Genomic DNA, 16,261 nt, shown 5'->3' with positions numbered 1-16,261 from the left:
TATCAACAAAGTCATGGAATCCATCATTGCTTCAGATATGAAATCTTTCCTCTTCTCCAATGGCTTGATCTCTGATCATCAATTTGGTTTCAGACCTGGTCACTCTACTCTGGACATGCTGCTTCTGCTTTCTCAACAATGGATGGAGGTCCTCCATGCCAAACAGGAAATTAGAGCTGTCTCCCTTGACATATCACGTGCCTTCGATACGGTCTGGCACCCCGCTCTGCTCACCAAACTCTCCTCTTTTGGTATCCATGGAAATCTCCACGCATGGCTGGTGGACTTCCTCTCTAGTCGGTCAACGTGTGGCCCTGAATGGGTTTCTCTCATCTCCTCTTCCTGTTCAGGCTGGAGTTCCCCAAGGCAGTGTTCTGGGCCATGTGCTTTTTCTGGTCTTCATCAATGATCTCTCTGACTCTCTTGAAAATCCTCTCTATCCCTTTGCTGATGACTCTACTCTCTGTCGCTCCATTCCTCATCCCTCAGATCGGCAGTCTGCAGCCTCCTCACTCTCTGCAGACCTGGACAAAATCACAGACAAGGCAAACAAGTGGAACATGTCTTTCAATCCTGACAAATCTCGCACTCTTACGATGTCTCTCCGAAAAGACCGACTGGACAACCCTCCCATCCACTTTCTGATTAATCCTCTCCAAGAAGTTCTGTCACTCAAGATTTTGGGTCTCACTATCTGCCATGATCTTTCCTGGGAAAACCACATTTCAAATCTGGCCTCCAAAGCCAGTCGCCGACTGGGCATCCTCCGTCGTGCGAAGTCCTTCCTTGGCAAACCTGAGCTCCTCACCACATACAAGGCTTTCATCCGCAGCTCAATGGACAACTGCTCTCCCCTCTGGGCTGGTGCTCCTGCCTCACACCTAGCTCATCTTCACGCTGTTGAAACCAAAGCGTTCAGAATCGTTGGAATCTCCCACGATGAAGCTACCTCCGAGGGCCTTTCACTTACTCACCGCAGGCAGGTTGGTGGTCTTTCTGTCTTCTACCGACTCCTCTCCGGCCTTGCTCCTCCAGCTCTCTCTGGGCTCTGTCCCCCAAATATTCTTACAGGTCGCACAAGATCTGCCTGCAACTCTCTTATGGTTAAACTGCCAAAATCAAGACTCTCTGCTCACCTTCACTCCTCTTTTCTCCCACCTATGGAACAAACTCCCTCACTCTCTTCAATCCCACTCCTCCCTCCAGGTCTTTAAAACACCTGTTCACTACCATCTCTTTTCTTCCCCCATCCAAAACCTTGACCTTTTCTACCCCCGCTAATTTCTCCCCAAATCCACTTTTTTGAAACACCAACTTCTGTCCTTGAAGTCCTTGGTGTCCTTGTGTTTTATACTGCTCCCACACACCCCCTCCCCCCTTCCGACACCTCCTCCCCCCAAGCCCTCTCCCTCCCACACATCTCCCTGCTCTCAAATGTTGTGTTTGTGTGCTTCCCCTTCTCTCCCCATCTTGTCTTCCGCTCCCTCTTTTTATATATTTTGTTTGTCTGGTTGATTTGTTTGTGAAGTAAATGTTAGCTCTTTCACGAGCCTCGATTCAGTATACAAAAAAAGAAAAGAAAAAAGCGACTCAAGCCACTTGCAGACAAGTTGTGGAGATTTTTGGATTTAGGAGCAAAGTCTGTCTGAACAGAGGCAGACTACAAATTGAAAATGTCAATTACAAGTAAAGGAGTTTCATGAGTGATTTGACAATGGCTTGGTACATGCAGTCACGTGAAAAAGTAAGTACACCCCATGTAAAGTTTTGACTTTTTCAACATATATCAACATACAGCTATTTGATCTTCATTTCAACAATATTGATAGATAAAGGTGATATAATATAACAAATATCATGAAACATTTACATTTTGTAGTCCATTGTATAATTTAAATAAACATAAATGCAAATTTCGCATGTGGAAAAAGTAAATACACCCTTGGCTCTAATAGGTGGTATTGCCCCATTTGGCAGAAACAACCTCAAGTAGGTGTTTCTTATAACTGTCTACCAGACATCGACTGGGAGAAATTTTTGCCCACTCCTCCATGCAGAATTCTTTCAGCTGTGCGATGTTTGAGGGGTTTCTTGCATGCACAAAAAAAAAAAAAAAAACCCGTTTAGAGGCCATTTTTCCCCGCAAAGCGGGGGTTGGCCTTTTCGGGGACCGTGGTAGTTGTTGTTTTTTGGTCCCCTTTTTGAAGCAATGTTTTACGGCCGGATGCCCTTCCTGACGCCAACCCTTTTTGCCGCCTTCAACGACAAACAGGGAATTACCAGTGAACTGGTACTCAATTAGCCGACCTCGGAAGGTTGACAGGCTGAGTCAACCCCCCTGGCATTAATTCGGCGATCGACCGAGATTCGAACCCAGGATCCTAGGATCCTAAGCCGGCACGCTAGCCGCTAGCCCAACACCAGGGCTCACATCTTGCATGCACAGCTAGTTTCAAATCCCCCCACAACATCTCGATGGGATTTAGATCCGGGCTTTGACTTGGCCATTCCAGAACCCTCCATTTCTTTCTTTTCAGCCATTCCTTGGTGGATTTACTGGTATGTTTAAGGTCATTGTCATGTTGCATGGTCCACCTTCGGTTGAGCTTCACCTTTCCGACAGATGGCCTCACATTATCCTCAAGCACCCTCTGGTACCCGTTGTGTGCCCCGGTTTAGAATAGGTACACCGTATCCCTGCGCATCGTAAGAGGCGACCAAGGGTTGGCGTCAGGAAGGGCATCCAGCCATAAAACATTGCCTCAAACAGGAAACCATGATTGTCTTGGGGCCCGCAAGGCTAACCCCCGCTGCTCTAGTGGGGAAAATGGCCTTAAAACGATCATTCATTCATTCATTCACCCAGTGTGTACCCTGGATAAGAATAGGTACACCGTATCCCTGCGTGTCTTAAGAGGCGACTAAGAGGGTTGGCATCAGGAAGGGCATCCGGCCATAAAAACATTGCCTCAAAAAAGAGAACCATGGCAATTACAACTACAGATGGGCAGGGTACAGCCCAAAGTGGAGATCGGTTTCTGAGGTTTGGGACATGGAATGTAGGGACAATGACAGGGAGATCAGGAGAAGTGGTGGAAGTATTGGTCAGAAGAAGAGTGGACATATGTTGTGTGCAAGAGACGAGATGGAAGGGAAGTGGTGTGAGAATGGTGAAGGGTAGGCAGGGACAGAAATACAAGTTTGTGTGGCAAGGGTGCCTGGAGGGCGTGAATGGTGTTGGTGTCCTGTTTTCTGAGGAGTTTGTAGACAGTGTGGTGAGTGTGACTAGAGTGAGTGATAGGTTGATGATGGTGAAAATGATGATTGGAAAGCTCTTGGTGAACATCATCTCGGGATATGCTCCGCAGGTTGGTCGAAGCGATGAAGAGAAGGACAAGTTCTGGTGTGCGATAGAGAAGCTGATGGAAAACGTGAAAGATGAGGAAGTTGTTGTGGTAGGAGGAGACCTAAATGGACATATGGGAAGGAGTATGGATGGTTTTGACGGAGTTCACGGGGGTTACGGATATGGTGTGAGAAATGGAGAAGGTGAAAGGATTTTGAAGTTTGCTGATGGAGCTGATTTGTTGATTTGTAATACTCAGTTCCAGAGAGAGGATAATAAGCTTGTTACATACACGTCAGGTGGGTCGACGACAACCGTTGACTACCTGATGGTGCGTAAGCGAGATAGGGGGCACTTCCGGGACACAAAGGTGATCCCGAGGGAGGAGGCTGTTTCACAGCACCACTTGGTTGTCTGCGACGTAAGGGTGAAAGGTGCGAGGAGAGCTCGGCGGGTGAAGTACCAACCGAGAATGAAGGTGTGGGGGTTGAAAGAAGTGACAGTAAGGGAGGCATTAAAAGAGAGGCTGAGTCGGGTCGAGGATGATGTGGTTGAGCTTGAAAGTGGTTGGATGTCAATGAAAGCTAGTCTGTTGGGAGCCGTTGGTGAGGTTGGTGGATGGACAAAAGGACCACCGAGGCACTCGGAAACATGGTGGTGGGATGATGAAGTTGGAAAGAGGATTGACGAGAAGAGGAAGAAGTTCAAGGAGTGGCAGAAGGCGAAGGGTATGGGAGCAGAAACAGCAGAGCATGAAAGTTATAAGACAGCCAGAAAGGCTGCAAAGAAAGAGGTAGCAAAGGCGCAGGAGGCATGTCGGAAAATGTTCGGAGAACGCTTGGATTCGGAAGAGGGTCAGAAAGCAGTCTTCAGGATTGCAAAGCAGATAGCGAAAGAGAGGTGTGATGTGATGGGGGTGAGTTGCTTGAAGGATGAAGTGGGACAAATCGTTGTCGACCCAGATGGAATTAAAGGAAGATGGAAAAGATATATGGAAATGCTGTTGAATACAGAGAATGAATGGTATGGCAACATAGAGAGTAACCCAATTTTAGAACCGGCAGAGAAGATAACTGAGAAGGAAGTTGAGGAAGCGATAAAAGCAATGAAGGGTAGAAAAGCGGGAGGGCCGACGGGAGTTGTGGGAGATATGTTGAAGGCAGTAGGAAGTTGGGGTGTGAAGAGAATGACAGAGATCTGTAATCTGGTGGTGAAAGAAGGCTGCATTCCAGTGGTTTGGGACCTGAGTACCCTCATCCCTCTATACAAGGGGAAAAGTGACCCTCTGGAGTGTGGCTCGTACCGAGCGATAAAGTTATTGGAGCATGGAATGAAGGTATTGGAAAGGGCGTTGGAGAGGAGGATAAGGAAGAAAGTGAAGATCGACCAAATGCAGTTTGGATTCATACCAGGAAGAGGAACGACAGACGCGCTTTTCATTGTGAGGCAGTTGCAGGAGAAGTACATGGAGAAGAGGAAGAAGTTGTTTCTTGGGTTTGTTGATCTGGAGAAAGCATTCGATCGGGTTCCACGCAAAGTATTGACATGGGCATTGAGGAAGTTAGGAGTGGAGGAATGGTTGATCAGAGTAGTGATGGCAATGTACAAAAGAGCGCGCACAGCTGTAAGGACGAAGGACAGGAACAGTGGTGAGTTTGAGGTGAAGGTGGGAGTGCATCAGGGGTTGGTACTAAGTCCACTACTATTTGTAGCTGTGATGGAGGCACTGGCTCAGAACGTAAAGGAGGGTTTACCGTGGGAGTTGTTGTATGCAGATGATCTGGTGTTGATTGCGGAAAGTATGGATGGACTGAAGGAAAAGAGGAACACGTGGAAGGAATGTATGGAGACAAAAGGTCTGAAGATGAATATCGGAAAGACGAAGGTGATGGCAAGTGGTAAAGCATGTGGTTTGGTGGAAAGAACTGGGAAGTGGCCCTGTGCTGTGTGTAGGAAGGGTGTCGGAGTGAACTCCATTCAGTGTACAATGTGCGCTGAGTGGGTTCATCAAAAATGTAGTGGTCTGAGAGGGTCATTAACCAGTGTGGCAGCTACATTCAAATGTAAGGTGTGCACAGAGGGAGCTGCAGATGGAGGAAATGTTGAGTTGGATCTTGGAGACGGCGTGAAGCTGGAAGGTGTGAAAACATTTTGCTACCTCGGAGACATGCTGAATGGAGAAGGTGGATCAGACTCGGCAACGGTTGCTCGAGTGAGATGTGCATGGAAGAAGTTTCGGGAATTGAGTGGCGTGCTGATGATGAGGGGAGTGTCGTTGAAGCTGAAGGGAAAGGTGTATGCTGCATGTGTGAGAAGTGTTGTGATTTATGGGAGCGAGACATGGGTAATGAACGTAGAGCAGCAACGAAGGTTGGAAAGGGTGGAAATGCGAATGGTTCGACGGATGTGCGGAGTATCGTTGAGAGAGAGGAAGACAAATGATGAATTGCGAAAGATGATGGGAATAGAGCCTGTGATTGATGCTGTGAAGTGGAACAGGTTGAGATGGATTGGTCATGTGTTGAGGAAGGATGAAAGTGACTGGTTGAGAAGAATGATGGAAATGAATGTAGAAGGAAGTAGAAGACGGGGAAGACCGAGAAAGACTTGGCTAAAGATGGTGGAAGAAGAAATGCGGGCAAGGGGGTTAACAAGGCGAGATGCAGAAAATAGGGCGAAATGGAGAAGATTGTCATGGGGACCGCAAGGCTAACCCCCGCTCTAGCAGGGAAAATGGCCTTTAAAATGCATGTTGTTGTTGTTTGTATTCATTCATTCATTCACCCTCTGGTACCACGAAGAATTCATCGTGGATTATATGATGGTGAGCTGCCCAGGCCCTGATGCAGCAAAGCTGCCCCAAACCATAATATTTCCACCACCATGCTTTACAGTTGGTATCAGGTTCTTGTGGTCAAATGCTGTCTTTGGTTTTTGCCAAACATGTCTTCTGGTACTGTGGCCAAATAGCTCTACCTTTGACTCATCTGTCCAGAGCACATTGTTCCAAAAGTGCTGGTCTTTGCCTAGGTGTTCATTGGCAAACTTTAGTCTTGCCCTGATGTTCTTTCTGGACAGCAAAGGTTTCCTCCTGGCACACCTCCCATGTAGATCAAATTTGTGCAGCCTCTTTCTAATGGTAGACTCGTGCACTTTGACATCAACAGTGGCAAGAGTTACCTGTAGGTCCCGTGATGACATTCTGGGGTTATTTGAGACTTCTTTCAGCATCTTGCGGTCTGCTCTCAGGCTGAACTTGCTAGGGTGTCCTGGCCTGAACAAGTTTAGTGGGGAAACGTAGCATAACAATTGTGCATTTTGTGAGGAAAGCACCAAATTTGGCACACTGGTAGACTATCCTATTATGAACAGATTTGGATTTTGGGCCATCTCAAATTCAGCCCCTGATGGCTGTGGCAGCCATTTTCCAAAATGACACCTTCAGCTTGTTCCGACGAATTGCATCATCAATTGGCTTGGTCCTTTCCACCAGGCATTCTCTGGTGAAAGCCTGGAACTGCTCTTGGCCAATCTTCTTCACATTCCTGACAGTCTCAACTGCAGCAGGACCTGCAATTTCCTTTGTGTCAAGGACAACCAGATCCATGCTCTCTTCCTCAAAGGGGTTGCCAAGCTCTTCTATGACGCTGACAAGGGTGCGGACATCCTTGGCGAAAGAGGTCTGCACACTTGGTGTCTAGTCGTGATGACGTGTGTCCTCTCGCCTCCCCCAGTGTTGATGGCCATCTTGGAACTCTTCTATGGCCCTGGCAACTTCTGGCCCGGCAATCATCCAACGCCGCAGGGCACTTGGGTCGTCAATGAGGCCGACTGCTCCACCATCTCCTTTGATGCAGGCGTTATTCTGTTCATGCGCCTGGTCAATTGGGATCGAAGAGAACACCTTCTTCGTCTTCTGTACAGTGAAGTTGCCAGCCCTGAATTCTCTGGCTACATCTGGGTGCTTCATTGGGAGTGCAACCATGTCCCTCAGGTGAACAGGGACCCACCTGGCATCGTGTGTGTGGTCTAAGGCATGGAACCATGGGACCAGTTCCATCAGGGCATCAAGGTACATCATGAATGAAGCCTGCCGCAGAGACCGCACGTAGACCAGTACCAACATCTCTAGTTCCAGCACAGTTGCCCAGTACTGAAAGTTGGGAATGTCTTCTCCTCTCTGGTGACACCAGTCTTCGAACTCAGGCAGGTCTTCTGCATCATCCGCATATGTCATACAGTGGTGTTCATACGCACGGTGTTGCAGGATGTGCAGTGCTACTGCAGTGATTTGATGAGCTCTTCTTGTGCGGGTGACGTGGGCAGCTCGCAGGAAGGAGTCGGCCGTCCCTGGCGTTGCAATCTCAGCTTGCAAATCTGAAAAGTCTGCAAATCTTGCAAAAATCAAATCTCTGAATCTGAGATGGCCCAATATCCAGATCTTTTCATAATATGATAGTCTACTAGTGTGCCAAATTTGGTGCTTTCCTCACAAAATGCACAATTGTTATGCTATATTTAGCTTAGCTGCCGGACTAGTTGGCAGTTGTTTGGAATCTTCTCCACTTGTACATGATCTTCCGGACAGTCGAATGATTGATTTCAAATTGTTTGGAGATCTTTTTAAATCCCTTCCGAGTCTCGTAGGCCTCTATAACCTTCTTTCTGAAGGCCTCGGAGAGCTCTTTTGATCGAGGCATGGTGACGCCGCACACTTCAACAACAAAGAGCAAACCAAACTAAATGTCTGAGGTTTAAATAAGACAGGTTCCTTCAAGATCCTCTCTAACGATGTTCTAATCATTTGCAGCTGAGCTGGTGCACCTCATTCTAATTTTAGGTATTTGAAGTAGTGATAAATGTAGGGGTATACTTACTTTTTCCACATGCGAAATTTGCATTTATGTTTATTTAAATTATACAATGGACTACAAAATGTAAATGTTTCATGATATTTAATAATAATAATAACTAGAACTGCCACTTTAAAACTGCTGGCAGTGATGACCGGTTTACTCGCACCCACTTTTGATGCAACCCCACTGTTGATACAACCCCACTTTTGATACAACCCCACTTGTGATACAACCCCACTTTCATTGGACATGCTTTGACACAACCCCAACACACACACACACACACACACACACACACACACACACACACACACACACACACACACACACACACACACACACACACACACACACACACACACACACACACACACACACATCCCCCCTACCCCCTCCCACACCCCTCCCCCCACATGCACACCCCTCCAAACACACACACACACACACACACACACACACACCCACACATCCCTCCCCCCCCACACACACACACATCCCTCCCCCCACACACACACACATCCCTCCCCCCACACACACACACACACATCCCCCCTACACACACACACACACACACACACACACACAACACACACACACACACACACACACACACACACACACACACACACACACACACACACACACACACCAAGCCCCCCCCCCCCACCTACACACACACATCCCTCCACCCCCCCACACACACACATCCCCTCTACACACACACACACACCCCACCCCCAACACACACACACACATATACACACACACACACACACGCACACACACAAACACGCGCACACCCCTCCCCCCACGCACACACACACATCCCCCCTACACACACACACACACACACACACATACACACATACACACACACACATCCCCCCCACCCCCACCTACACACACACATCCCTCCACCCCCACAAACACACACATCTCCCCTACACACACACACACACACCCCACCCCCAACACACACACACACACACATCCACACACACACACACCCCACCCCCAACATACACACACACACATGCACACATCCCCCCACCCCCCCCCCCAACCCTAACACACATGCACACACACAAACACCCCCACACCCCTCCCCCCACACGAACACCCCTCCACACATACACCCCTCCACACACACACATATCCACCCGCCCCCCTCACACCCACACACACATACACACACACGCACATCCACACATCCACACACACACACACAAACACACATCTCCCCACCCCACTCCCAACACACACACACACACACACACACACCCCTCCACACATACACACACACACACACATATCCATCCCCCCCTCCTCCACATGCACACCCCAACCCCTCCACACACACACACATATCCACCCCCCCCCCCCCCACACACACACACAACCCCCCACACACATCCCTACACCCCCCCCCCCCCCCCCATCCATTTAAAAAAATATTTTCGTTTAATTAACGATATCTGCCACCCGTGGAAGAACGTCCTGCCGTGGCATGACGTCATCCGTGGCCCGTGCCGTATGTCAGCGGAAGAACGAAGTATCCCGTCGATCGAACTTGGTCAAATTTTTCATGATTGTCACCAAATTTGTTGTGGTATTTTGTTAACTCATCCGAGGCAATACGACAATCGAAATCTGATTTGAAATCGGAGCCAAATTGACGCCGTAAGGTGTGCCTGCACGTGTGGATATTTTACCTGTGGAAGATTCACTTTGGAAATACGACCCATTTAAAATGTTAGATTTTGGATAACTTCGTCATTGTAAATGGGATTTCCACAAAATAAAGGTCACCATTGCTTGCAGATAGATACCTCTCTTTCTCCTTAAAATTGAAGACAGGATGAACTTCAGAGCGAGAAATAAGCCGAGGCGGCGGAGAGTTTTACAATGTTATTTTCCAATGTAAATGACAATATCGTGTAGTTTTACGAAAATTCATCAGAATTTGCCCAGATTTGTTGCATTCGAATGTTAACACCCTCTAGCGACTGTCAAATCCGAAGACAATTTAATTTCGAGCTACCCTTAGCTCGTGAGGTGGTTATGTCACATGGCCTGGTCAAAAAAAGGTGTTGTGGTTCTTCTTCTTCAGGCAATAACAACTTCTAGTTTCCAGACCGTACATCCAATCATCTTGAAACTTTGCACACTTGTTACTCTTCATGACTTATACTACAGTATGAAGTTTCACGTCGATCAATAAAGCGATTCAAGAGATATCCATTTAAAAAAATTATTTTCGTTTAATTAACGATATCTGCAAAACCACGTGACCTATCGCAAATTCTAAAATGACATTTTAGTAGACTGACATGCTGAACAGATCTGTGAATTTTCTCCTCGATTGGATCAAAAATGAGGGAGGAGCTAGGTTTTAAAGGTTCATGCTTAAAAACGTCATAACTCTGAAACCATGTGTCGGATGATGTCGTGCTCACTGACTTTTTTGTTCGTCATGAGTATGCGATGCCGCTTGCAAAGTTTGGCCTCGATCTGTTCAGCCGTTGCAGAGAAAAAGCGGTTTTTGTGTTTTCACGAAAAACAATATGGCTGCCGAACCACGTGACCTACGACGTCATATTTACCATTAAAATATTCTACAGACCGAGTCCCTCCTATGGTGAAAATTTTATCTCAATCGGCCCTATTATTGCAGAGAAAATGTTTTTTAAAGGAAATTAAAACTTAAAATGGCAATAGCACTCACTGTGAGACGTGGCCTGGCAGGACAAAATGGTGTGTTTCTTCTTCTTTCAACAATAAAGACTTATAGCTTCGCGACCGTACATCCAATCATCTTGAAATTTTGCACACTTGTTACTCTTCATGACTTCTACTACAGCATGAAGTTTCACGTCGATCAATAAAGCGATTCAAGAGATATCCATAAATAAAAAAAATTCGTTTAATTAACGATATCTGCCAAACCACGTGACCTATCACAAATTCTAAAATGACATTTTAGTAGACTGACATGCTGAACAGATCTGTGAATTTTCTCCTCGATTGGATCAAAAATGAGGGAGGAGCTAGGTTTTAAAGGTTCATGCTTAAAAACGTCATAACTCTGAAACCATTTGTCGGATGATGTCGTGCTCGCTGACTTTTTTGTTCGTCATGGGTATGCGATTCGGCTTGCAAAGTTTGGCCTCGATCTGTTCAGCCTTTGCAGAGAAAAAGGGATTTTCGTGTTTTCACGAAAAACAAGATGGCGGCCGAACCACGTGACCTGCGACGTCATAATTACCATTAAAATATTCTACAGACCGAATCCCTCCTATGGTGAAAATTTTATCTCAATCGGCCCTATTATTGCAGAGAAAATGTTTTTTAAAGGAAATTAAAACTGAAAATGGCAATCGCACTGATGTCGGATGATGTCGTGGCCTGGGAGGACAAAATGGTGTGTTTCTTCTTCTTTCAACAATAAAGACTTTAGCTTCGCGACCGTACATCCAATCATCTTGAAATTTTGCACACTTGTTCCACCCGATGAGAGCTACATTGCATTAAAAATTCAAGTCGATCCATGCAGCGGTTCAAGAGTTACAAGCTTTTTAAAATTTAACTTCCATTATTTATTGCGGCCAAACCATGTGACTTATCAAAACATCTCAAGTAACGATGAAACATCCCCCCATGTGGAACATTTGTGTAAAGTTTCCACTCGATATCTCCACAAATTATGGAGGTGATTCCATTTCTAGTTTGAAATTTGAAAACGTCATAACTCTGAAACCACGTGTCGGATGACGTCGTGCTCGCTGACTTTTTTGTTTGTCATGGGTATCCGAATATGCATGCCAAGTTTGGACTCGATCCGTTCAGCCGTTGCGGAGAAAAAGGGTTTTTTGTGTTTTTTCACGGAAAACAAGATGGCGGCCGAACCATGTGACGTATGACTTCGAAAATTTTCGCATTCTGAGTTTTTTTTAACTAAGCATCTGGGGAAAAAATCTCATTTTCGGGGGAGAAAAACTGTGTTTGACGAATTCTAACCTCTTAACGTTAGCATTTTTGATATACTCAATACACATGTTTTTTGTTCCCATTGCAGAGTTCTTTAGAATGAGCCATTCCTCAAATTTTTCCATTGAGCCGTTTCGGAGATACAGAGGGGCAAAGTTGAAGGTGTTTTACAAGATGGCGCCCATACCACGTGACCTATGACGTCATCATTAGCATTAAAAAATTCTACGAGCCTAGCCGATCATTTGATGAAAATGTCCTGTCAATCCGACCAGCGGTTGCTGAGAAACTTAATTATGAAGTTTTCTGAGGTGCAAAATAGGGCGGAAGAATAATAATAATAAGAAAAACTCTAGCAGTAATAATAGGTTACTCTCCATTTATGGAGAGTAAACCTAATAATACATTTATTTTATATAGCACTTTTCAAGAAGCCCAAAGACGCTTTGACAGAGTTCAAAAAACAAGTGCAAAAAGACAAAAATCAACAGGTAAATAATCAAAGCAGGAGGAAGGAGAAGGAGAAGAGATAGTCGGGGGTTAAATGCTGTGGGTTAAATGTTGAATGCAGTCTTGAACAGGTGGGTCTTGAGTGATGTTTTGAATGTGGTGAGTGAGGAGGAGTCTCTGATGGTGTGAGGTAGTGAGTTCCAGAGGGTGGGAGCAGCGATGGAGAAGGCCCTGTCCCCCCAGGATCTGAATTTGGTCTGCATGGGGGGGGGGGGGGGGGTCAGGAGGTTGGTACCAGCAGAGCGGAGGTTGCGGGTGGGAGTGTGTCTGAAGAGGAGGTCAGCCAGGTAGGATGGGGCCAGGTTATGGAGGGCTTTGTAGGTCAAGAGGAGGATTTTGTACTGGATTTGTATTATATAATATATTTGTATAATATAATATTAAATGTATAATATTATTTTGTATAATATATTTGTTATATTATATCACCTTTATCTATCAATATTGTTGAAATGAAGATCAAATAGCTGTATGTTGAAATATGTTGAATAAGTCAAAACTTTACATGGGGTGTACTTACTTTTTCACGTGACTGTATGCCTTCCATCGAGGTACCACTGAAATTGCTACGTTTTGTAATTTTCTTTACAGTAAAATGGTCAAATAGTCCACTTTTTTTAAACACCCTATGTGCGCGCACACGCACACGCACACACACACACACACACACAACCTGGGAAGGCTCCATTCCACCTTCTCGTCAGGTTCACTATGTTAACAAATACAATTTCGTTCAAAAATTTTGGAGATTAGCAAACCTGTACATTTTTGGAATCATCAGAGCATGGAGAATCCGAAAATCAATGTTGGCAGTTGCACAGACGCCTGCATGGCCGCCATTTTGGACTTTCAAAATGGCCATCATGAAATACATATTTTGCGCTATCTCAGCTTCTAGTCAACCTAGAAACTTAATTAAATATGCTAATCCTATGTTTTCTGGGTCAAGGAATCCAATAAAGGCCTCAAAATAGTGCTCAGGATTATAGAAAAGCAACAAACAAAGGTAATTGAAAACCATTGTCTTTATATTTGTGATATAACTGCATAACATAATACATGATATTGCAAGTCCTTTGAAGTTATAGGTATGGGTTTATAAAGCAGGAAAGCAGCCTTGTTAGTATCAGATTGAACTATAAGTCCTACACACAGGATCTACTAGGTCTATACCGTTCAGGAATATGCTTTTACAGATCTTCATCACTGCCCTGAGTGTCATTTTCGCAAAGGTGTCTACGCAAATGCCAACATTAATTTTTGGCTTACTCATGCTCTGAATATTCCAAAAATGTATAGTTTTGCTAATCTCCAAAAATTTTGAATGAAAAAAACATAGTGAACCTGACTATTCTGAAAATTGCATATGGAGAGAACAATGAACAATGCACACATACTTTTCCTTTTACAAATAGATGCAAAAATGTCGTATAATTTCTATCGTGGCCCCAGATCCAAACAAAAAATGTATATATTTCTAATGGCCATGACAGCCCGTACACATTCCACTCCCATTCCCCAACAATCTCCTCCTGCTCCTCCTTCTACCAAACATGATTAATTGTATCGGATTTCTAAACTAAACAATATTTATTTTAGAAAATTATACAGCGTAATTTAAAACTTACCCTGTACATTGACAAGCCTCAGATATCACCTTCCCTCACTGATAGGGGTGATCAGTAAGGTCGGTAAAACACGCTGTCCACAGGCCTTACACCGGTCCACGTCCTCGGCTGTTTGCAGTTCAGGGAGGTGCAAGCTCTCAGTTTTTTGTCTGAGTTTAGAAAGTCCAACTCTTTTGTTGTGCAGAGGCACACCGCTTTCTCACAGGTATTACGGTACATGTCCAGGTATTTTCGGCTTCTTTTCGAAAAGCTTTGCGAGTTATATTTGGTGTAAACAATCCTTGTCTCGCACACACAATATACTATATATTTCCCCGGACAGGGCTGTTCCTCGGGGTTTCTGTGCATGCGCACTGACCATTCTCGGGCGGATTACGTCATTTTGAAAGTCCCATATTGAAGGAGGTCTCTCTAAAAAATAATTCTGCATCCCCCTTCCTTTGACTCTTCACCTTCTCTGAACATTTACTGTTAATTGCTGCATCTCCTTCACTGGACAATACACGAGGATATTCAAAGGTTGCATCTATACCAGTAAGCAAACTGAAATGGCATGTTACATCAAAGTAAAAGCAATACCAATTGTGTGACGGTAAAGACGCAGAAAGTCAAGGTCTCATTGGAAGCTCACGTGGTTAAGGAACTTGCTGTCTTTAGTGGCCCAGCCGATCTGCATCACACCAGAGGTGATGACAGTCACCTCATAATACCACACTCCAGTATCCACGCAAAACGTGCAGCGCACACTTTCAAATGAAGAAGCATCACACCTTGCCTAAAATAGGGAAGAGACAAGGGAAACATCTTACCACTCAAAACTATTGTATTCAGAAAAGCAAAATATTTTCTTATCACAACATTTTGGATTGAAATAATGCGGATTGTTGGGCATAGAAAAAACGTGCTTCTGGGTTATGGTAGTTATAATATAGCTGTGTAAAGGTTTGCCATGGTGGAATAATAATAAAGTAAAAGGTATATGGTGTACACCATGTGTTAGCTCACAAAAGAGCTATTTATATTCTTTATACTTAAAAAAAAAAAAATCTAAAGCAAAAGGAAAAATAAGAAAAGTACACCTTCACATTTGGGGCAGCATGCTCCGCCCATCGACAGGAAGTAGTAACTGGAACGAATGGGAGGCAGAGTTTATAAGAACTCCACACCCCCATTGGCTGGATATTGTGTGGTGCTAATTGGCTGATCATTGTGTGTTGCTGATTGGTCAGTGTGGTCTTGCTCATTGCCAACTGGGCCAGTCATGGTCCATTGTCTTCGGTGTATTGATAGTTATGATTGTAGTTAATGAGAGAGAGCCGGATATTGCTAATAGGTAGCCTGTTGAGCTCCCTGTCCCTCGAGCCACAGTGTCCGTCTTCAGTTCCCCACTCCCCACCCCCTTTATTTACGTCCTCAACTCTTCCCCGTTGTATACATTTTCTCACCCCCATGCAGATGCGAAACCAACATGGTGTATCCACATGTGCGCGCTCCAGCATACTGCACCAACTTCTGCTGCACTGCGGGCAATATGACAGAACTGCATGTGTTACCTCCAGTGAGAGGTGGTTCTTACTGAAGATAACGTCAGGATCGGGGACATAAATAGCTCAGACAGAAGTGCCGCTGCAGTCAAAGCTGTTCAGTCAGCAGATTCAGTCCCTCATTTAGGGTCGGCACATTCAGTCCCACAGGGAGTGCCGAAGTTAGAGCTCTGATACTTGAGTGCTACAGTAGGAGCCGTATTGGACGGTACGAGCCATTCCAGCAGTGAGTCCAGCTTTCATTCCCGCAGCACCGGGCCAGTCATGGTTCACTCCAGGTGCAGTAAGAACGATGGCCCCTCTCACCTGCAAAAGCTCATGGGTGCACCACGCTGTGCCTCACAGGCACCTTACAGGAAGTGAAGCTTCCCTCTTCTTCATCCCCTCCCC

The 16,261-nt window shown here is 45.4% G+C and overlaps 1 protein-coding gene across 2 annotated transcripts in view; it reads right to left on the bottom strand.

Moving 5' to 3' along the window:
• The window catches only part of RSPRY1 (ring finger and SPRY domain containing 1), a 242,018-nt gene that overhangs the window by 70,827 nt on the left and 154,930 nt on the right, over window positions 1-16,261 (bottom strand). For both annotated transcript variants that reach the window (XM_078771686.1, XM_078771685.1), the window contains one exon: window positions 14,959-15,102. In XM_078771686.1, coding sequence (XP_078627812.1) covers window positions 14,959-15,102 — 144 coding nt within the window. The remainder of the gene's footprint in view (window positions 1-14,958; window positions 15,103-16,261) is intronic.

This window comes from Myxine glutinosa, chromosome 2, assembly GCF_964187855.1.
Source record: "Myxine glutinosa chromosome 2, kmMyxGlut1.1, whole genome shotgun sequence".
NCBI lineage: Eukaryota > Metazoa > Chordata > Myxini > Myxiniformes > Myxinidae > Myxine > Myxine glutinosa.
This window is presented reverse-complemented; position numbering and strand designations above follow the sequence as displayed.